Source organism: Rattus norvegicus, chromosome 5 (assembly GCF_036323735.1).
Source record: "Rattus norvegicus strain BN/NHsdMcwi chromosome 5, GRCr8, whole genome shotgun sequence".
Taxonomy (NCBI): Eukaryota; Metazoa; Chordata; class Mammalia; order Rodentia; family Muridae; genus Rattus; species Rattus norvegicus.
The window spans coordinates 68,682,845-68,704,894 of record NC_086023.1 but is presented as its reverse complement, the minus strand read 5'-3'; the positions used below and the strand labels follow the sequence as shown (position 1 = coordinate 68,704,894).

The 22,050-nt window shown below is 42.4% G+C and overlaps 1 protein-coding gene across 1 annotated transcript; it reads left to right on the top strand.

Moving 5' to 3' along the window:
- Positions 1 to 7,312: 7,312 nt before the first annotated feature.
- Aldob (aldolase, fructose-bisphosphate B) lies at positions 7,313 to 20,354 on the top strand. The gene is made up of 9 exons (NM_012496.2): positions 7,313 to 7,359; positions 11,958 to 12,079; positions 13,010 to 13,221; positions 14,012 to 14,066; positions 15,463 to 15,623; positions 16,942 to 17,025; positions 17,880 to 18,054; positions 18,436 to 18,635; positions 19,849 to 20,354. Exons 2-9 carry the CDS (start codon positions 11,968 to 11,970, stop codon positions 19,942 to 19,944), a joined length of 1,095 nt encoding a protein of 364 aa, NP_036628.2. The 5' UTR covers positions 7,313 to 7,359; positions 11,958 to 11,967; the 3' UTR covers positions 19,945 to 20,354.
- The last annotated feature ends 1,696 nt before the right edge of the window (positions 20,355 to 22,050 follow it).

Sequence of the window (22,050 nt, the reverse complement as noted above, 5' to 3'; positions counted from 1 at the left end):
ATGTTCATTTTGATGTGTTCTTGGATTTAATTTTCAAGAATTTTATTGAGTATTTTGGCATCAATATTCATAAGGAAAATTGATCTGAATTTCTCTTTCTTTGTTGGGTCTTCGTGTGCTTTAGGTGTACACATAATTGTGGCTTCATGGAATGAACTGGATAGTGTTCCTTCTGTTTCTATTTTGTGGACTAATTTGGAGAATATTGGTATTAGGTCTTCTATGAAAGTCTGATAGAATTCTGGTTCTGTGCTTTTTTTTGGTCGGGAGATTTTTAATTACTATTTCTTTAGGGGTTATGGAACTGTTTATCTGATCCTGATTTAACTTTGCTACCTAATATCTGTCTAGAAAATTGTTCATTTCATCCAGATTTTCCAGTTTTGTTGAATGTAGGCTTTTGTGGTAGGATCTGATAGTTCTTTAAAATTCTCTCAGCTTCCATTGTTGCGTCCTCCCTTTCATTTCTGATTTTGATAATTCAGTTACTGTCTCTCTAGGTCCTCAGGTTATTCTGGCTAAGGGTTTATCTCTCTGTGCCCTCAGGTTATTCTGGCTAAGGGTTTATCTATCTTGTTGATTTTCTCAAAGAACCAACTGCTGGTTTTGTTGATTCTTTCTATAGTTCTTTTTGTTTCTACTTGGTTGATCTCAGCTCTGAGTTTGATTATGTCCTGTGTGTGTGCTCCGCTTGCGTGTATTTGCTTCTTTTCATTCTAGAGCTTTTAGGTTTGCTGTCAAGCTGCTAGTGTGTGCTCTCTCCAGTTTTTTTCTGGATGCACTCAGAGCTATGAGTTTTCCTCTTTGCACTGCTTTCATTGTGTCCCATAAGTTTGGGTATGTTGTGCCTTCATTTTCATTAAATTCTAAAAAGTCTTTAATTTGTTTATTTCTTCCTTGACTGAGTTATCATTGAGTAGAGCGTTGTTCAGCCTCCATGTGTATGTGGGCTTTCTATCGTTTTTGTTGTTATTGAAGACCAGCCTCAGTCTGTGGTGATCTGATAGGATGCATGGGATTATTTCAATCTTCTTGTATCTGTTGAGGCCTGTTTTATGCCCAATTATGTGGTCAGTTTTGAAGAAGGTACCATGAGGTGCTGAAAAGAAGGTATACTCTTTTGTTTTAGGACGAAATGTTCTATAGATATCTGTTAAATCCATTTGGTTAATAACTTCTGTTAGTTTCACTGTGTCTCTGTTTAGTTTCTGTGCCCATGATCTGCCCATTGCTGAGAGTGAGGTGTTGAAGTCTCCCACTATTATTGTGTGAAGGGCAACCCCTCACACCTTTTTTAGATCTTTTCTTTCATGTTACTTCATGGAGTCATTCATGGGCACTGCCACAACAAGCCCCTCCCCACCATGATCACCGCCAACCACTACCATCATTGCCACCACCAGCATCACCCCCACTACTACACACACCACCACCACACCTACTATCACAATTTATCAGCATTTTTGTATTCTTTTCCATATGATTTGATTTGTGGACCCAATCTCCTCCTACCCCTGAGGTTGTAAGCTCCTTGCAAGTAGACCAATGTTACTTGTCCTGTGCTCTCAAATATAGTATATTATCTATAAAACATCCACACAGCTAACTAAATAAAGCTCTCAATAAAAAGTATGCAAAGTGCTGATAACACTAACCCACAACTCCATGGTGAAAACAACAACAGTCCTGAACAATCCTAGCCTCAATCGTAGATAGCAAAACAATAAGGAAATATCCCCATTGTGTTTCTGAAGAGACATTCTTTGAAAGCCCAGTTGTTATTATTCCAGTTGCTGCATGTGGATGTGGCCTTGTTTTAGAGTTCTCTACCCTCAATGTCATTAATGCTGCAGTGGCCCATGCTTACGGGCGCTAGTTTCATGCTGTCTATGAATACATTTGACTTGTTTATCATTCAAATCACAAGTATTTAGAGTGGGGCAGCAAGTAGATAATATAGAGAGAAACGTTGAAGGCAATAATGGTAAGGAGCATGAATGATATTACATTGCCTTTTGAAATAATCTGTAATTGGACACCTCTCAGAGTTTGGCATATAAATTAGATATTCAACAAAACTCTTGCCCTCTGCTAGATGACTACTCATGTTATTAAATTTACCCTTGATAATCAGTTTCTGGTGTTTCGTTGTTCAGTTGATTGGTTTTGTTTCTGTGGTAGAGGAGATTGAATCTCAGGCTTTACACGTACCAGACAAGCACTCCCCTCCACATCACACCCTTAGCCTCATCATCGAGTTCTGCTGCTAAGGCATTGCTATCTCATTTCTTTTAGGGTGAAATATGTTCAGCCCTAAGAGTGGGACGTTGCTGGGGGTTGATCTAGTGTTGCTATGGATTCAAATGCTAACTACTGGCCTCCACGATGTGGTTGTAGTCTGACAAGTGCATTCTCACAAACACCGAATGGTGTTCTGTTAACTTTGCTTTCTCTGACTGGCTAAATAAAATTAGTTACAGACAATGAATGACTGGGGAGAATAGAGGTAGGCAGAGTTTTGGTTACTTGATTGAGGGGAGGGGGTACGGTAGGGCCCATGAGGAGAGAGAGGAGGAAAGAAAGAGAAAAAGGAAGACAGAAAGAGGAGGTGGCTGTCATGGAAGGAGATGAGCCATGAGCACATGGTCAGGAGAAGTGCATCCTAAAGACAGACTGATGGAGCAGAAATAACCCAGGTGAGACTCAAACAGCAAGTATGTGGGGAGCTGTGCTAGGAATTAACCAGTCTAGCACATAGAAAAATAGATTAGGGGTAATCCACCCAGCAATTGTGCAAATGCTGATTAAATAAATCCTTAGGATTTTGCCTCGATTACTTGGGGGTTGGCTGGATCATATTAAGAATTAATAGAGTTATTAAATACCATTTACCACAACAAGACATTCCTCAGTGTTCCACAGCCTCCCAGTCCACCAGTCTTCCCATATAGATCACAGCTTAACTTCGAACAGTTTACAGTTAGGAGACTTTTATACGGGACAACAGTTCTCCCAGCCAAAAAGGAACCAAACAGCAAAAATCCTCAGGGACAACACAAAACACAAAGGAAAACCAAACAACCAAACAGCAGTACAGTAATCCTGCAGACACTCTGAGTCAGTGGTTGTCTGTTTTCTAAGTTTTGATGAGTGTTAGCTTTGCTCTCTTGAACTTTGAGTTTCCGTCTCACTAAGAGCCCCAGTGGTGGGCATGCTGATGCCACAGAAGCAGCATCCTGTAATACTGCCCAGAGGCAGGGGTACTCCTGCTCCCTGACATGCCTGACCAAGCAGCTGTTCACGTGAAACGATGCCCAGTCTAAGCAGGATGCCTACCTGCCGACGTAAGTCATTCCTCTTGGGATTATGCAGGTTTAATGTCCAAGGTCATAAACCACTTAGAAGGGAATGGGGAATGAGCTAATTCATGCTGTCTCTGGCCACCAAAATATGGCTGAGTCTGCTTCAGAGTATGGCCGAGAGCAACTGACACTCCGTGTGCCTGCCTTGGGAGTCTGGACAAGTTTTTTTGCTCTCTTAGTTTCTTTGTGTATAAAATAGAGACAATAAACCTGTCTTAAGGTGCAGCAATTAAATGTGTGCAAAGAGCATGGCATATCAGAAAGCCTTAAGAAAGAGGTGATAGGGTTATGACTGTCATCACACTTATAATAAAACTCACAATTCCTCTGTTGCCCATTAACACTTTCTTGGTTTTCTCTTTGTGCTGTAGCTGAATTACACTAAGCTACATGTCCAGCCCCCTCCATTCTCACTTAAGAAGAATCATGCATGTTTAAACCTCACAGATCACTAGCTCAGTCATCTGGTTGTTATGAATTTAGAACCAAGTGCTTTGATGAGTAGGACCTGGTGGAGATTCCTGTGGGAATCAGAACATGTGCCATTGGGTAGCCAATGGAGTCAGGAGGTTGGTGGGGATCATTTGATGTAGCTCTCTGAAGCACTTAGGATAAGCCTGGATCAAAACATCTCTGGCCAAACCTCGACTTTGTTTTGAACGCTTCTTTTTCCTGCAATTAAAAATTTGATGTCTAACATTTACTATTTTTAGCAGCTGTCCAAGCTTTAATTCCATTTAGAAACTTTGTCTCGTTTCAACTTCTCTTTCTCTTCTCTGTGTGCATGTGTATAGTTTGTGCGGTGTGTGTGCGCGCGCGTGCGTGTGTGTGTGTGTGTGTGTGTGTGTGTGTGTGTGTGTGTGTGTGCGCGCGTGCGCACGCACATGCATGTGGATGTCCCTGTGTGTGGATGCAGGTCCAAGGTTAACACTGATGTCCTTCATCACTCTCCATCTTAGACATCTGAGACAGTTTTTCTCACTGAACCTAGAATCTGCGGATGGCCTCCAGGATCTGCTCCCTGCCCTGAGATGGCAGACACATTCTGTACCTTGCTTTTTACAGAAGGGCAAGTTCTCATGCTTGTGCAGAAAGCCCTCTCCCCATCGAGCCATCTCTAAACACACTGTGTCTCATTTTGGCCAATGACTGTGGTGCTGTGCTCTGCAACACTAAGCACATTGCTTTGGCTTTCCATTTTATGAGTTACATCAAAGCAATGTGGTTCAAAGAACTTATATTTTCCTAGGTCATGATATGTCTAGATTTATGCCTCCTTTATCACCTGCCTCAGGAAGTACTTTTTAATAAATTTTTAAAAAGATTTATTTTATACATGTGGACACACCAGAATCGGGCATGGGATGCCATAGTGATGATTGTGAGCCACCATGTAGTTGCTGGGAACTGAACTCAGGACCTCTGGAAAAGCAATCAGTTCTCTTAATCATTGAGCCATCTGTCCACTTCATACTTGATATTTTTTATTTATAGCTTTAACATTAGATTTAGATCTACTACTCAGTGGGGAAATCTATTCAATGAACTCACACTTTGTGCCATAGTTGGGAGGTTCTGACAGATTAGGACAAGAATATAAAGTTCAATTCCGTTTTTTATTGACTTTGAGGACAGTGTAGAGGGGTTGAGAGGGATGGCCTGTCTATCATTGTCCATACGCCATGTTTAATCGTTATGAATCTGTGCGTTAACTACTGCCCACTACAGAAAGAAGATCCTCTGCCAAAAGTTGAGAGCTGCATAAATCTACAGGTAAAAATCTAAATATTTTAAATGAATCTGATGGCAAGATCATTTAGCCAAACAATAGAGATTGCCTGTAGAGTCTATGATCTATCTCCCTAGTCATGGGCTTTTGACCTGGTTTACAGTCTCAGCATGAAATCCCTCCAGGGGACTCAAATCCAATCAGAGAGTGGTGGGTACTTTGAACACTCTTTGTGCCAATGGACACATCTGTCCAGCAGATCAGTGAGGTGCTGGGTAAGACTATTGCTGTCTTTCCTCCCCTGGCATCATGGAAAGTGCCTAGTGGCATGACATATTGAGTTTTCTGGTCAGCTCAAGGTTTGATGTCACTATGTCCTTAACCCAAAGTGAATGGTGTCTTCAAGAATATGATCTTGTCTACTTATGGGAGTCAACCAAGAGCGATAACAGTATCCTGTGTCATTTTGGGTGCCTCTGGGGCTTCCCTGACCAACAACTTTTAGGAAAGTATTTCATGCCTGGTATCGATATTTCCATTTCACAACTTATATCTTTTGGAAGCAGCATTCTCCATCCACGCATGTCACTTCTGTTCTTTAAAAATATGCTGTAGGCTTTTAATTAGCTTATAAGCTATATATCCGTATCTTCCTGTAGTCTTAATTTGGGCTAACCAACCCTTACCTTTTCCTCTCCCAAATTGCCCTATTCTCACTTAAACCTTTAACCTCGAGCATGTCTCCAGGTCCCAGAGAACTCCATAGAGTATGGGTCAGAGAGAATGTAAGAACTGGTAGATGAAAAGGTGCGCTGTGAAGTGCTGACTTTCAGATATGCCATGGCTGTTCACTCTTCAACACACAGCAGATGCGGCTCCCTGCACATGGCCTGTACAAGACCAAGAAGGTAAAAATCCAGCATGGATGGAAAAGAAGCCTCTGAGGCTCTACTACTATCAGAGGAGTTGTTGGTAGTTGATTGCTGCTGAGGGAGAGCGTTACTGTCCTTGGGATATAGCTGCTGATATGTTGATCATGCCCCATGGATGGCTATGCACCCATGTGCACATAGACAATGCTAGTTGGACTTGGGGTTACCACTGTCAACAACAAGTGAATAAAAGAGAGAACATTAAACAAGGAGGGAGATGGGATGGGGATACTAGGAGAGCTGCAGGAGGTAGTGGTAGATGGACTTAATCAACATATCAATTATTGCATTCATGTATAGAACTCACAGTGAATCAATGAATAAGAAGTAGTTCTTAAAGGGCGGCGAGACTGAGGTAGGACGAGAACAGTGAACAATTGAATGGGGTCTGGTGTGAAATACATAGGGGCACACACTGGAAATTTTGGAGATGGCGACACGTGTGGAGAAGCAATCATTTCTTTTAAAATAGAATCTGGAGAGGTGGGAGGGTAGCTCCGTGGGTAAAGATGCCTGCTGCCAAGCCTAATTATCCCCCAAATAAATAAATGAATAGGTAATTATTTCCATCACAACAAAACAACAAATAGGAATTCAAGAGTCAGCATTTTGCTTTTACTGAGAGATCATCTCTCTTTAACTATAAAATTTAGAGAACAGGCAGCAAGTGGCTGTTAAAGAAGCATGGGATAAGCAACAGGACTGTGGTGTTGCTGGGTTAATCTGGAATTAATGATTCTGCAGTGTCTTGTGTATGTAGACTCTATGAACCCAGTGCTCTTGTGAGGGGAAATCTCATTCTCCAAAGGAAGAAATTAAGGATCAGAAAACTAAAAATAAATAAACCAACACATGAATGTCCTTGAGGAGCCTGTGTGTTTGGAAAGCACAAGAACTCAGTCAACCCCCAACCCAGAGCCTCTTGACAGATCCAGCTTTCAGTCGATATCCTTCACTGGGGCAAGCCTCGTAGTTTCCTCACTGTGTGAACTGGGGGAAGGATGTATTATAGTCTCCTCACCTGTACAGAGTCAGGTCTAGATTGGGAGCTGTGTAATCTAAAGACTCCCTTGTAGCTCTGACATTCTACGAGCGTGAGGAGTGTGTGAGCCTGATTACAAAGATTGGCTGTTCACGCGCCAATCAGAGTTATTGAATAAACACCTCCCTACTGGATCACGGCAGGAGGAGGAGGGCAAAAGTTAAAAAAAAAATATCCACCAGACTTTGATAAGAGGGCTATAAAAACCGTGCTCTCCAAGCAGATCCATCCTATTTGACGGCTGCCACCTCACACAGCTTCTGATACCTTGGAGCACTCTTCTCCCTTGGCTGTGTAAGTAAAGGGATTTCTTCTGAAACCTGGGTTAGACCGGCAAGCTGGGTTAATGATAGAATAGTACCTGCAGAGGACAAAGCATGTTTGCCTGGTGGGGTGTAAAACCTTCGTGGATCTGCTGCAGTATTCTTGTTTCTCTGAGCATGAATACCCATTCATACCTTTCCTGGAGATGGCAAGCACTGTTCCGGATGGACAGCCAGTTACTGTTTGCCTGTGTCAGGCACCTCTTGAGTCTTTGTCTTGGAAGAACACTGTAAATACTTTTGTTTGTAAAGCTCCATTCAGGTTAGATTCCTGGTCATTCCTTCTCTCTTTTTTTCCCTAACAACCACTTATTGTGATGTTTTGTTTACGTATCTACTGCGTCCTCATTTTCTGTGTTCTCTTCCCACACCTCCTGGTCTTACTGCTGGAGTTTCTTCCTTACACACATGAATCCCTGGAGCCTTTGCCCATTGCCCTTTGCCCTCTCCTACTGCTCAAATGAAGAGACAGAGCAGGGTTAGCCACTTCAGAGTGATCGTCTTCTGTTGTGAATTCCCAAGCCTCCTGACATACTTGATATTTCCCCTAGCATTTTCTATGTGAAGTAGACACTGTGAGGGCCACTGAAGCTTTGGATGTTAGGAATTAAATCCTTCTGATTTATTTTGGAATGTTTTCACTACTATCTGAAAGCCAGGCGTATTGTGAGAATATGTTGTCTTTTCTTTATAAGTCCCTCTTGGGCCAGTTACTTAGGGCTCCGTAAGCCAGTTTGGCTCAGCGAGGGTTTGAACTCTCTGTTGCTGTGGTACACCTGGGGAGCACACAGGTCCAGCTTAGAGGAGGTAGGACAGAGAATGGGGTGACAGTCTCTGTGGTTTAGGACACAGTTTTGGGAAAGAGCAGCAGGGAAGGGCAGCCCTAAGTCACGTAGCTCATCAGGTGTCTCTGCAGCATCAGAGCTGTGTGCATCTTCTTGCTCTCATGTGTATTCGTGCTGTGGACACAGCCCGGTGACCACAAATGTTCAATGGATTACCACCTCACCCCCGTGCTTGTCTTGAAAATTGTCCTGTCTCGAGCATAGAGCAGCTTTTGCTCCGCTCTTACATTTCTCCAGTAGCTAAATATCCACATCTAACAAATGATGGACTGCAGAACCTCTTCAAAGAGCACAGGAAGAACCACACCGTGAGATTCTACCCGCCCTTTTGTAGACCGACAAGACATAAGGTCCTAAGTCAGAAGCCACCAAACTGTGACTTGCAGCCACAGAACATAACTCGGGGCTTCCTGAGCCTCAGTTTCCTCATCTTTAAGGTAATAGGTTTGATATAAATACCTATAAGGTTTTCAGCAGTTACACTCCATTCCCTATCCTATGCCCTCGAGCCTCTAATTGAACCTGTGTGCTTCCCAGATGTACCAGAGCAGCAGAATGAAAGCCATGGCTGAGCCAAACTGGCCTATGGAGCCCTAGGTAACTGGTTGAGGAGGGGTTTATAAAAAGCCAGCATATTCTCTCACAGTATACCTGCTTTTCAGAAACTTATGCCAAATAAGTTGAGGCAATTGTGTCTGACTCACTATATTTGCTGTCTTCTCAGATATGTTAATATATAGAACCTTCCCATGATTTACATATGCAGCTATATATATACATTACATATATATACATATACATACATACATATATATACATACATATACATATACACACATACATACATACACATACATATACATACACATACATACATATACATACATATACATACACATACATACACATACATACATATACATATATACATATATACACATATACATATACATACACGCAGATATATGTGGAATCAAACCTGGTAAAGAGTGCCAAGTTGTGAGGCCTCCACACTCTATTGCACTCTGCAGAAGTAACACTAGAGTGACCTTTCTTTAGTTTAGAAAGACTAACACATAATATATTGCTGTAATTTCTTTTGTAGTTTTTTAAGTAGGACAATAAATATTTATTACAGATTTCTCTGGAAGTTTTTCATTTGATAATTAATGAAAATTTTCCATCATACTTGTAAAAATGAAGTGACTTGGGACCTTAGAAATCAGAAGTTTAAAGGAGTAAAGTTCATTATTGTTAAGTATTCCAGGCTGTGTTCTGTCTCCCAGTGACAAACATTGACCTGTGACTCTGTTTTATGATTAACTGAGGGGCAAAATTTGTGCTGATGTGGTACAGACCTTTAGTCCCTTTGTAGAAGTTTAACTTCCTGTAAACAGGACGAGTTTGACTTGACTTTTCCCTGTAATTCTTGTTGAGTTGGCATACCCAGAATGGAGCAAATGGCCCGGCAGTAACAGAAACAGGGGTGCTCTTTAGGTGGACATGACTGTTCTTTCAAAAGTCAAAAAACAAAAATACTAATACCTTGCGTTCCCCTATCATTCATAAAACACCTTCATACTTATCATACAGTTTAATAAGCTTACATTTTGAGCAACCACAGTATTCAGAGGTTGCCTGTGAGTCATCTGTAACTAGATAACCAAAGCAGGTACTAGTGCCAAATTATTAATATTAAAATAAAACTCAGAGACCTTTTATGGTTTACCCAATATTCTAACTAGAGACAGATTGCTGGTCCTTGAACCAAGGTTATGTTTGATAAACTGGCAGCAAATCTCCTCATGAATGTCAGATGTTTGTGAACTGGTGATATCTTGGTTTAAGAACTCATAACCCAAGGCACACTAGGCTGTCATTAGATTAGGAATGCCTCAGGCCAGTTTGTTCCACCAGACCCTCTCTTCTCCTTAAATAAAAGGGGAATAAAGGGGGAGCACCACCCTTTCCCCTAACTTTGTACATTATCAGGTATTAGCCCTACAAAAAATAATTTAGATGGTTACATAGTCCCTTCTAATATAATGATAGGAGTGTGTTTTTAGTAACTTTTCTATTGCCATGACAAAACACCATGACCAAGGCAATTTATAAAAGAAAGCATTTAATTTGGGGCTCACAGTCCCAGAGGGTTACAATCCACAACGATCACAGCGGGAGCATGGCAGCAGGCAGGCAGGCATGGTGCTGGATTAGTAGCTGGGAGCTTACATCTTGAGGCACGTCCATGAGGCTGAGAGAGATAACTAACTGGGAATGACACAGACTTTTGAAACCTTAAAGCCAGTTCCCAGTGTCACATCTCCTCCAACAAGGCCATACCTTCCAATTTTTCTTAAATCGTTCTAACAGCTAGGGTCTGAGTATTCATTGTATGAGCCTACAGAGGTCACTTTCATTTAAACTACCACACAGAGGGCAAAATCGAAGTCCTTTCTGGGATTACTGTTAGGAATAAATTACATAGTAAGTGCCAAGCAATTGGCAACATACTTGACAATCAACAATAAGGTCTCATTATCACTGTATCAACTTTTCCTTTTGTTTTATTATGGGATTTTTTTTTTGGCAACTGTCAACTTATTTCTGCCAATAGTTAAGGCATTTGTACCTTCATTCGAAGGTCACTACTCTGGTTGGCCTTTGCCCATCTGAAAATCTCTACACTGAAGCTAAAAATCCTTGAAGCCGGACAAGCTGGGTTTACTATGTAAATGCGGGAAATGCCATCTACTGTGGCTGGAACTAGAAAGAATCTAAGAAATACTTTTTTCCCCTAAAAACATTGCCCACTGACTTTTCCTAATGCTCAATGACAGTATTGGGTTAGGACAAGAATTTGGGAAGTAGAGAGTAGCAGTAATGATGCCACCAGTTACACCTTCTCATGCATTTGTTCAGCGGGCATTGGTTCCTTATAGCTCAAGGGACACAGAGAGGAGGAAGAGGTGGCTAAAGAATAAAGCTGGGGGGGCGAGTTAGCTCTCTTCCAACTTGGCACCCAGGCTGCTACAGAGAGAGCTGTTCTGGTATGTGGAGGAAAGTGCCTCTCTGTGCTTAGTGGAGAGAATGCTTGCAGCAGAGAACACCATTCGGTTTCAGCAGTGGCCAGAACTCCTCTTAGTCCAAAGGCTCTTGGGAAAATGTCTCCATGGCGCAAGCCAAGTAGTCTCCGAGATGGTTAAATGTAAGGAAAATTAACCCTGAGCCTCATCTGCGCTAATCCAAAGTCGGAGGGAGGTTAACTTTAAGGACAAGTGTACATTTTCCCTCTTGAAATTGGTCCCTGGAGAATAATCTGCTGGTACTAGAGACTGACAGAGGAAAGTGGGGGTAGCCATGACCATTTGGAACACCCTCCAGCACCCAAAATACTCGGGACCAAGAGCCCATCACTGAAGTTCTTTCCATTTGACAGATTTTATTGGTTCAGCCTCAGGGTCAGTGATCCCAAAGATCTCCGGGGAAATCTATTTAGGGCTACTACGAGCATCTGGCACCTTACCTCATCCATCATGAGTAACCGCCCTTACTCATGTGAAGGGGACACACCAGGGTTCATTGAAATGGGCCAGAAGTGTCAACGGGACCCATCTAGCCGGTCTGTGCATTTTAACTGTCCTGACCACTAATCCATTGGAGACACCCACAGTCATGTGTACAGTTGTCTTGTATTTTTTTGTTTGTTTGTTTGTTTTTTTAGACCTGTCATCATGGCTCACCGATTTCCAGCCCTCACCTCAGAGCAGAAGAAGGAGCTCTCCGAGATTGCGCAGCGCATTGTTGCCAATGGGAAGGGTATCCTGGCTGCAGATGAGTCTGTGGGTGAGTGTAAGAAAGTCATGCCACACAAGAGCACACCGTGCTTGCACCTTGGAAAAGGCAGTTAGACAATCAGTCTCCTTCCTCTCAGAGGAAGTAAAGGTTTATGTACTTAGTGAGTGCAGGCAGACCTTCAGAACCCTAGAGTATTAATAAGATTCTAGAATAAAAAAAAGAGAGAGAAAGAAAGGAAAGGAAAAAGAAAGGAAAGAAAGAAAGAAACTCGGGCCCTCCATATTAGCAATCCAGCCTGTAGAAGTCAGAAATTCAGTAACCGAGGAGAAATCCACAGCTGTCAGTTCTTCATAACTGTGTATTGTGGATGGAATGTTGAGAACTTGCCCTGAAGGGAAACAGGAAATGAGCTGGATTTGTCATGCAAAACAGAACTTGGTAATGAGCGCTGCCTTATACCAGTTTGGACCTGCGGCTAAGGAGAATTCAGTTTAGACTAAACCAGTCTGGGCAGGGAGGCACCTAGACTAGGGTAGGGCTTGTGACTGAAGATGTCACAGGATGCACAGGGCAGAGCTGGAAGTCTTGCATAGTAGACACTAAAATTATACGAGCCAAAGTTAAGAGCCTGTCCCATCCTTCCCCTGTATGGGTATCCAATGAGATTTAGGAGAGGAAGGGAGGGGAGAGGAGGGTAAGGGAGGGGAGGGGAGGGTGCTGAGGGCCTTTCACATCCTGAAGAGTTTTCACATTCACCTGACCCCTACATCACAGCCCGTTTATTTCCCAGTTGCTCTTAGAGTAACTACTGTCTTCTTTGAAGACCAAACCCCACACAGGAACTTTGAAGATCTAGGTTTAAAAGGAAAGTGAAGGGGTCCTTGCATCTCACCCCATGAGAAATATTGAGCATGGGGAAAGACAACAGGATAGCACTGACTTGTTTCCCCTCATGCTGCCTTTGGCCGGTCTCCCTAGGCACCATGGGAAACCGCCTACAGAGGATAAAGGTGGAAAACACTGAAGAGAACCGAAGGCAGTTCCGAGAGCTCCTCTTTAGTGTGGACAATTCTATCAGCCAGAGCATCGGCGGAGTGATCCTTTTCCATGAGACGCTCTACCAGAAGGACAGCCAGGGAAAGCTGTTCAGAAACATTCTCAAGGAGAAGGGAATTGTGGTGGGCATCAAGGTGAATACTCTGATTCATATTTCACTCGGACTTTTCCTAGGCACACCCCCAGCACCCTGGATAGTACAAAGGCTGAACTCAACAGCGCACTTTCATTTCTCAACCCGTAGCATTCTCTTTCGCAGATGGAGTTCTGAATCCTCTCCAGATTTCTATTCCAGTGTACTTTTCAACCAGGGATTTTTTGTTTGTTTTGCTAGGAATTTAGTGTTTTTGTGTACCCACTTCCTCATTTCTTGAGGCAATGAGTGTCTGCTTCATGCATGATATAAGGAACGAACCTAGTTTTAAAGCAAACTCTCTTCTGTAGCTTGTCAGTCAACAGTTGTTTTTATTAAAGCACTTGTCCTGTCTTCTTCCTGAGTCTTCAATACGGCATGCAGTTCTCCAATGAAAACAGGCATGAATTGAATACAGCCATCTGCAAGCACTACTTAATCCACCACACAAAATACAGAGGTAGATTTATTTCCTCTCCCTACTTTAGAGAGCAGGCATGAAAATCGGAGCCCATGGGGTGCTGAAACACAAGTTACCTGCCTCTCTTTTACTTTGAGCAGACATTGCATTCCTAATCTTTTGAACCCAGTGCCTGGGAGGGCAGATGCTCAGTAAATGTCAGTACTGGCACTGTGTGCCCAGCAGGTAATCTCCCTTCTGCCTTGAGCTGCACGGATTTGACTTCCCACAGTGACTCAGATGCTCTCCTAATTGACTTGCTTGTGAAAGATGAGAATTCCGTCTCACTCCTGCTTGACCCTTGTCAACCTGTTCATTGTTTTATCCACAGCTGGACCAAGGAGGTGCCCCGCTTGCAGGAACAAACAAAGAAACCACCATTCAAGGTAAGAACCTGATGAGACAAAGAATGTCACATAGGGTAGAGTTGAAGGCAAGGGAGGGAAGGGAGGAAAGGCGACTACCAGTTCTAACACCAGTGGCTATACCTGCATGATTGTTTTCTTCTCCTCGCTCCCCCAAAACACTCCTTGGTGCTGGAGATGGAACCCAGGGCTTTCCAATATCACTGGACAAAAACTGCCAATGAGATACACACCCAGTCCAGACTGCCAGTCTTCCTTCCTTCCTTCCTTATCTCTCCTTCCTCCTCGCCTTCTCTCTCTCCCCCTCCGTTCTTCCCTCCCTCCCTTTCTTCTTCTCTTGCACCCACTGCAAATTGAGCCCAGGGCCTTCAGTATACCAAGCAATTGCTCTATGACTAAACTATACCCCTAATATTTTTTCTTTTTATGGTATGTGTGCGTGTGCAAGCACATGGGTGTGCACAAGTGCCTGTAGCATACTGTATGTGTAGGTCAGAAGACAGCAAAGTTCTTTCCTTCCGGCATGTGAGTTCTGGGGCTCCAACTCAGGTTACCACTGGCAGCAAGCCTCTTTATTTACTGTACCTTGTTGTCCACCCTGTTTAGGAAGAGTGAGATAGCCTCACTCTGTAGTTCAGGCTGGACTGGAACTCACAGGGACCCACCTCTGTCTCAGTCTCCAGGGTATTGGATTATGAGCATAAGCTAGAACCTAAGGCTTCACATCCTCAGGGCAAGCACCCTACCACTGAGCTACATCTCCAACCTGTCAATCCCACCTCTTCCACTTAGTAACTGTGTGACCCTGGGCCAATCCTTAGTTCTATCGCAATAAAGTGGGTGACAACACCTACTTTGACGACTAGTTGTAGTCTATTTTAAACACTGCATTTATATATAGTAGTACTTTCAGTATGTTGCCCAGAAAAGACTCACTGTACCTGGAAACACATTTTTACAGAAAATTCCAGGAGTAGTAGAGAGGAAAGTCCTCAGGTTTGGGGTCCAGCTTGGATCCTTTCTCCATAACATGTTAAACAGACCTTTTTGAAAGATATTTTCTGTCCAAGAAGTTAGTCCCAGCCATCAGGTTAGCTCCACAGAATTTGAATCTCACCTGTCACTTTCCACTTGTTCTAATTTATGGTCAGGACATTTAAACACCATCAATTTCTACACTTATGAGGATTGTGTTTAACTGTGAGTTCCCTAGATTTTTTTTTAAAGTACATCACATAGGTCAAAACTGGGATCATTAAACCTGGGCCTTCTAGCTCCACCCTGGGATGGAGGATTTGTTCGGGTATTCTTAGTTCTCAAACTAAATAAAGGAAAAGTTTTTTACTTAATGAGAAACCCCACAGACTAGGCACAGGGTGCCAAGAAGCCCCTCCCTTCTTTTTGTTGTGACTTGCAGGGCTTGACGGCCTCTCCGAACGCTGTGCTCAGTACAAGAAAGACGGAGTCGACTTTGGGAAGTGGCGTGCTGTGCTGAGGATCTCGGACCAGTGCCCTTCCAGCCTTGCTATCCAAGAAAACGCCAACGCTCTGGCTCGCTACGCCAGCATCTGCCAGCAGGTGCTCTCCCCCTCTCAAAACACAGACCATTCCTGCCTTCAGAGCCCGCTTTTCAATTTCATTATATTCAGACATCATCTCGGACATAAAATTGGACACAACCAAAAGTATATATACATACATATATGTATGCACACATACACACACACACACACACACACACACACACACACACACACACACACATGCCAGTAGGAATTCTATTAACCTATGACTTCAGGATCAATGCTATCAACTGCTTATATCAATTCTATAAGCCAGTAGGAATTCCATTAACTTATGACTTCAGAGTCAATGCTGCCCTCTACCACTGTTTTATAAGTCAAATCTTAAAACTATCGGCGGGGAAGGGCAACATTTGTGATATAAAGGACCATGAAACAGCCATATATATATATATATATATATATATACACAAACACATACACACATCAGAAGTCCAACTCAGCTTCAAAGAAAAAGGTCCTAGAGCAGCAATTCTCAATTTTCCTAATGTTGCAACCCTTTAATACAGTTCCTCATGTTGCAGTAACCCCCAACCATAATTTTGTTGCTCTCCATAACTGTAATTTTGCTATTGTTATGGATCGTAATGTAAATATCTGATATACAGGGTATCTGATATGTGACCCCTGAAGGGGTTGTGACCTACAGGTTGAGGACCATTGCTCTAGATGCAGGGAACCTGCTTGCTTATCCTTCACAGTGTCCCAGAGAGCATCATCTTAGATCCCTAGCTAGAGGGTGGTAACTTGGAACTAGTCTCAGTCACAACTTATTCCTCATAGGATGATGGCTGGATGCTAACATTTCCAGCCAACATGTGTTGATATGTTTCTGTGTTAGCGTTAAATTTGATTTGCAACTGTGGATATTTTGTTAAGATTACTGGAGCTGTGGGTGTCTGGAAATTGTTAGTAAGAACTGTATACTCTCCATTAATTCATAGTAGAGGATATTTCTTAGTGTTAAACTTGGTGGTTTGCAAAGGGTAGCCTCTAGTTTCTTAGATAGCTAGAATAGTCTGTAGTTAGAATAAAATATAGAAATTAAATGTTTGCACTTTAACAACCATTCTGAAAAAGTTCTTTAACTTTGCTTGTGTGTGTATGTGTGTGTGTGTGTGTGTGTGTGTGTCTAAGCCACAAGTGTTCATTAGATACTCCATACCTTTCTTGTAACCATTGCCAACTAAATTACACAGCATTTCTCCCTAACACCTTCCTTTTCTTTCAGCCACATCTGTTGGCTGCTTCTTGGCAGAGGACCACAGTGAGCATTACTTCATTCGTGTGTCTCCTCCCAATTTTTTTTTCAGAATGGGCTGGTACCTATTGTTGAGCCAGAGGTTCTTCCTGATGGAGACCATGACCTAGAGCACTGCCAGTATGTTTCTGAGAAGGTAGGTTTGAAACATAGAGTTCTTGACTCTAGTTAAAAATGTTCCAGAAAAAACTTTTACTTAAACACATAACAGATGAATTTCAGAAATAACCTAAGTTCAGTATTATTAGGTAGCACAAGAAGGGTAAAGAGGTGCCTATCAATCCTTCACATTTCAGTGGATAGTGTCTTGTAGGAATAAGATTTAGAATTGACAGTCCTTTTACCTACTTTGGGATCTGGAGCAAAGCAGGTTGCCTCTTTCGGACCTCAATTCTGTATGTACACTATGAAATATTAAAAGTTCACACGAGAAAGTATGAACCATGTTGTTCTCATGGGATTTTCTAAACCACTCATAGCAGTTTTGAAAGACTGTGGTTTTCTTGATAAATCATGAGAAGGGATGACAGACATAATGTTACCTCACCTGAATTTCTCCACATGTAAAAAAATAACTGTGGTCCGAAAGAGGATATGAAAGAACTGATTCTAAAATGTATGTTATTATTATCACTAAGGTTCCATAGGAAAATGGAGGCTAGTTTAGATGTCACAAACTACTGAATCTAGGCCGTATCAGACGATGACACTGAACAAGGAAATGGGAAGAGATGAGGGCTGTCTAGATAATAAAGCCATAACAGTAGTTCACGCAGAGGGACAGCTAGTTGTAGAGATGGCCCCATGTAGTAGGGCTCAATGGTATGATTTGCAAATACATGGCCCAGAGGAGACTTGGTGATCTTAGAAGCTTTGACCAAGGTACACATGGAGATTACCTCACCCTGCACCCTTGTAATACGCAAGTGCCAGGGTCAGGTCGTTCTAAGAGTTACTCCAAGGTTCATTGTTTGTCCCCTTGTTCTTCAGGTCCTGGCTGCTGTCTACAAGGCTCTCAATGATCATCATGTTTACCTTGAGGGCACCCTGCTAAAGCCAAACATGGTGACTGCTGGACATGCCTGCACCAAGAAGTACACACCTGAGCAAGTGGCTATGGCCACCGTCACGGCTCTCCACAGAACTGTTCCTGCAGCTGTGCCTGGTAATGCCTTCCTTCTCCCCAGGCTTAGCTTTTATCCTTCAGAAGAGAGCCACAAACATCTGTATTGGCCTGGAGCCTGTTTGGATCCTTGAAACAAGATATCACCTTTTACCTCACAGGCATCCAATGTTTTTATCTCCTATTGTGTGATGCTAAGTATCTTTTTCAGTCTACTTGAAGGCTCATATCTGTGCATTTCCTCAATATTTCACTTCCCTCCCTTTTAAAGCCCTTCTCTTCTCAGGAAGGGCAAACTGACTTCTGTGACCCAGTCGCACACAAATCCAGCAGAAGAAAGATTAAGACATTATACTGCTTTTAGGCCTATTGCTTGTTTCTCCAAGCAGGGACTAAATAATACAATGACCTCTCTCACTGCAGGTATCTGCTTTTTGTCTGGAGGCATGAGTGAGGAGGATGCTACACTTAACCTCAATGCTATCAACCGTTGCCCTCTACCTAGGCCCTGGAAACTAAGCTTTTCATACGGCAGAGCCCTCCAGGCCAGTGCATTGGCTGCCTGGGGCGGCAAGGCTGCAAACAAGAAGGCAACCCAGGAAGCTTTCATGAAGCGGGCTGTGGTAAGAAGTTGCTCTCTCTAACCTTCTTCATAGAGTTGGTATGTGAGGCCTGACATTTTGGTTGGAAAATGTTCCTATGGATAGTGTCTACTAGGTATTAAAATGTGGTATGACAGCTCAATGGGAGGAGTGGAGTTAGAAAGGGTTGGGGGTTTTCTATCTGAGTCAGATAGTTAATAATAAGAGAGAAAAGAATTCTCAATCAAGGTACTTCAGGGAAAAGGAGATTTAAAAGATCTCTTCTCATCTCCTGTACTCGAGGGACCTTTCATTTGGAAATAGTCACAAGAAAGGACATGGTGGACTCCAGCAATTACATTGTAGGCAGGCTCAAGGATCACAGGAACACATAGAAGAGTTTCAAGGAATTGATACAACATACTAAAGAGACATTAAACTCAAAGGCCCTGAGACTGGCATTGAGTGCCCCTCAACAAAAATTTCTAATAAAGAAGACAAAGGTGCTCATTTGGAGATTTTGTTAGGAATTTTAACATGCAGCTCTAATTGGACTCGGTGAGTTATTGACAAAAACTAAAAAGGGCAGGACACAAAGCACAGAGGGTAAGTACTGGGGATTCATGGAGGAAGTGGGACGGAGATGTTGGGGTTACGTATATGATTAAGATGTATTGTTTACACACAGGAAATTGTCAAAGACTAAATAAAAGCTATTCTACATACAACCAAAAGACCCAGAAAGGTGTTCAGGAGAAACAAGGACCAAAATAAATTTAGTCTACTAGTAAATATTAGGTTTGAAATAATAAATCTGTGATGCAAGGACTGCAGTGAACAAAGCAGGTACAGGCACTGTGCTCAGGGAATTGACGTTTAAAGCACTAGGAGGGAGGTTGGTAAGAATGAATGTGAAGTAAAAGGGGCCTGAGATGAGAGTGAGGTTAGGGAATGACGGCCATTGAAGCTAGAAGGACTTACAGGGTACAGGACTGGAAGGGACTGTTGTTGCTCTTAGAACGACAAGGAGGAGGGAAGCAATGGGCAATGAGTGACATGAACCTCAAACCCGACAAGCAAATAACTGGAACATGGGGAGAATAAGGGAGAAGACATAGAAGGAAGGGGCACCAACAGCAATGTTCCCAGCATCATTATGAAGGTTGAAATAACTAAATGGAAGTGTAGTTGGTTTCAAATGAGCAGCAGATGCTGCAGATCCTTAATTCAGTCTTCTCTTATGCTTGGTTTTCAGGCCAACTGCCAGGCAGCCCAAGGACAGTATGTTCACACGGGCTCGTCAGGCGCTGCTTCCACGCAGTCACTCTTCACAGCCTCCTACACCTACTAGATACCGTCACCTACCAGCCAGGCTCCAGTTGTCCTAAATATTTTGGTTGGAGACCTGAAAGGCTTCAGTCAGCCCTGGAAATTAGATCACATTTGATTGAACTTTTGAAAACACCACATATGCGAATCATAAACACAGGAGAAAAGCAGAATCAGCTGTTGAAGTGCGAGTATGAGCACGTCACCCAGTAGTCTCCGAACACCTCCAGTTCCCCGTGTTCCAGAACATCCATCCAAGAGAAGAACGGGCTTTACATGGAAGGTCAGTCTTCCATGCATACAGCCACTACTGAGCAAAGCAGCTCGGAAGGGAAGGATGGAGAAGGGCATTTTAACAAACATACTTACCGGGGGTTGGTTAGAGAAGAGGCACAGCAGCAGAAAAAGAAATAAAAAGTCTATGAACCTTCAGTTGGTACTGTTTCACTGCTCTGCTCTTGTTGATGGATTCTGCATTTCATTGTCTTCGCCTATACCAGATATGACTGATGTCAATAGTCAGTATCCCCAGCTTCGGATATTTGCTGACGTCAAGTGGCTAATGGCTCCCTTTAGCTGAATTACAATAGAAACTCTACCAGGCTAAATAACAATTCTTTTGGCGATTTTTATATGCAGCCACACTTGAGAGCAGCCAGTCTAGACTTCTAGTTTGAGAATATTTGAAAATACTCAGCCGCAGCAGAGAATCATCTCTCCCAACCTATGGAGCGTAAGGAACGCGTCGATGTACCTTCTGGCTTGACACACTCCTCTCCAAGAATCCAGGTTTTGTGACACAGAACTACATTTTCCTCCCAGAGTCAGGCTTGTCCCCTAGCTGTGCAATAAACAGTAGTTACATAATTTTAGTTAAGGGCTGTCAATGTTCAAACTTAGTTTTCGAAAAAAAATTTAGAAAACCATAATCACAAGAGAATTTAAACACTGAAACTTTGGACAATACAGAAAGAATGATTCACCTGATGGGAAACATGATGAGTAGAGAAGTGGAAACAAACAAAGGATATTAGGAATAAAGCAGATGTGTTACATAATGCTTTAGAGGATGAAGGAGCTAGAAACAGTTATAAATACATACCTATTATTAAGATACAGGATGTAGCAAACTAAATTTCTTGAAAAATATAAAGGTAAATGATACTACATAAAGTAAATTAAGAAATAGAGGCATAGACATGATTTTGAGGAATAAGAGACCTCATCCAAGGGGCCATCTTCTAAGGCAGCTCTGGAGTGCAGCATAGGAAAGTGAATTTTAGCTACTGTGTGCCATCTACATTTATTTAAGTATTTAAGTATTTCAAAACTAACCTTCAAAACTAATCTAGTTCATTTAGCAAAGGATTTCTGTTTTACCTGTAAAGTCCAAAGCACTTAAGAGTTCAGCTCTGTACTGGATATAGAGCTAAGGAGGTAATGTTCAACGACCCTTCCATTGGTGTAGAACAGCATTTCTTACTGCACTCATTTCAGGCAATAAACAAAAACTTATGCTCAGTATCATGAAGACCTGAGACAAAGATTATAATTTCTTCAGCACTGGCCTTGAATAAACTTCTCTTTCAGTTAGTCTCAGTAGAACAAGTGAGGAGTATAGACTTCAGATTCCAGACTTTTTTTCAATCAATGAAAACACAGTAGATTACTAGTCCAGGTATGCAAAGACATGCCTCACTGGAGGATGTCAAGAAGGCAATTAAAAAAGGACACACTGGGTAATGGTACCTTCCTTTAATCCCAGCGCTCAGGAGGCAGAGGCTCCTGAGCCTCTCTGTGGATCTCTGTGAATTTGAGGCCAGCCTGGTCTACAGAGTGTGTTCTAGATAGCTAAGGCTACATAGAGAAACCATCTTTCAAAAGACAAAAGACACAAAAAAAAATCAAACAAGAAAAAAATGACACTCTGGTGGCAATCAGATGAAAATCCAGAGAATAAAGAAAACTAGAAAGAAAATCCAAACAAGTAGCCAAGGTGTTATCAAATCTGTGACAAAGTATGACAAAGAAGAATTAAATGGTAGGGGAGAAGGTAGAACTCACATTGGTAACCCAGTTCAATTTGGATTTACATCCCAGGAACCAGGTGATGTCTTCAAGACATTTT

Excerpts from the sequence above, each read along its gene's own strand:
- Aldob (NM_012496.2), top strand. The coding sequence starts at position 11,968 with ATGGCTCACCGATTTCCAGCCCTCACCTCAGAGCAGAAGAAGGAGCTC. Across the intron at positions 12,080-13,009 it reads GGCTGCAGATGAGTCTGTGG|GCACCATGGGAAACCGCCTA; the intron begins GTGAGTGTAAGA and ends CGGTCTCCCTAG. Across the intron at positions 17,026-17,879 it reads GCCAGTATGTTTCTGAGAAG|GTCCTGGCTGCTGTCTACAA; the intron begins GTAGGTTTGAAA and ends CTTGTTCTTCAG.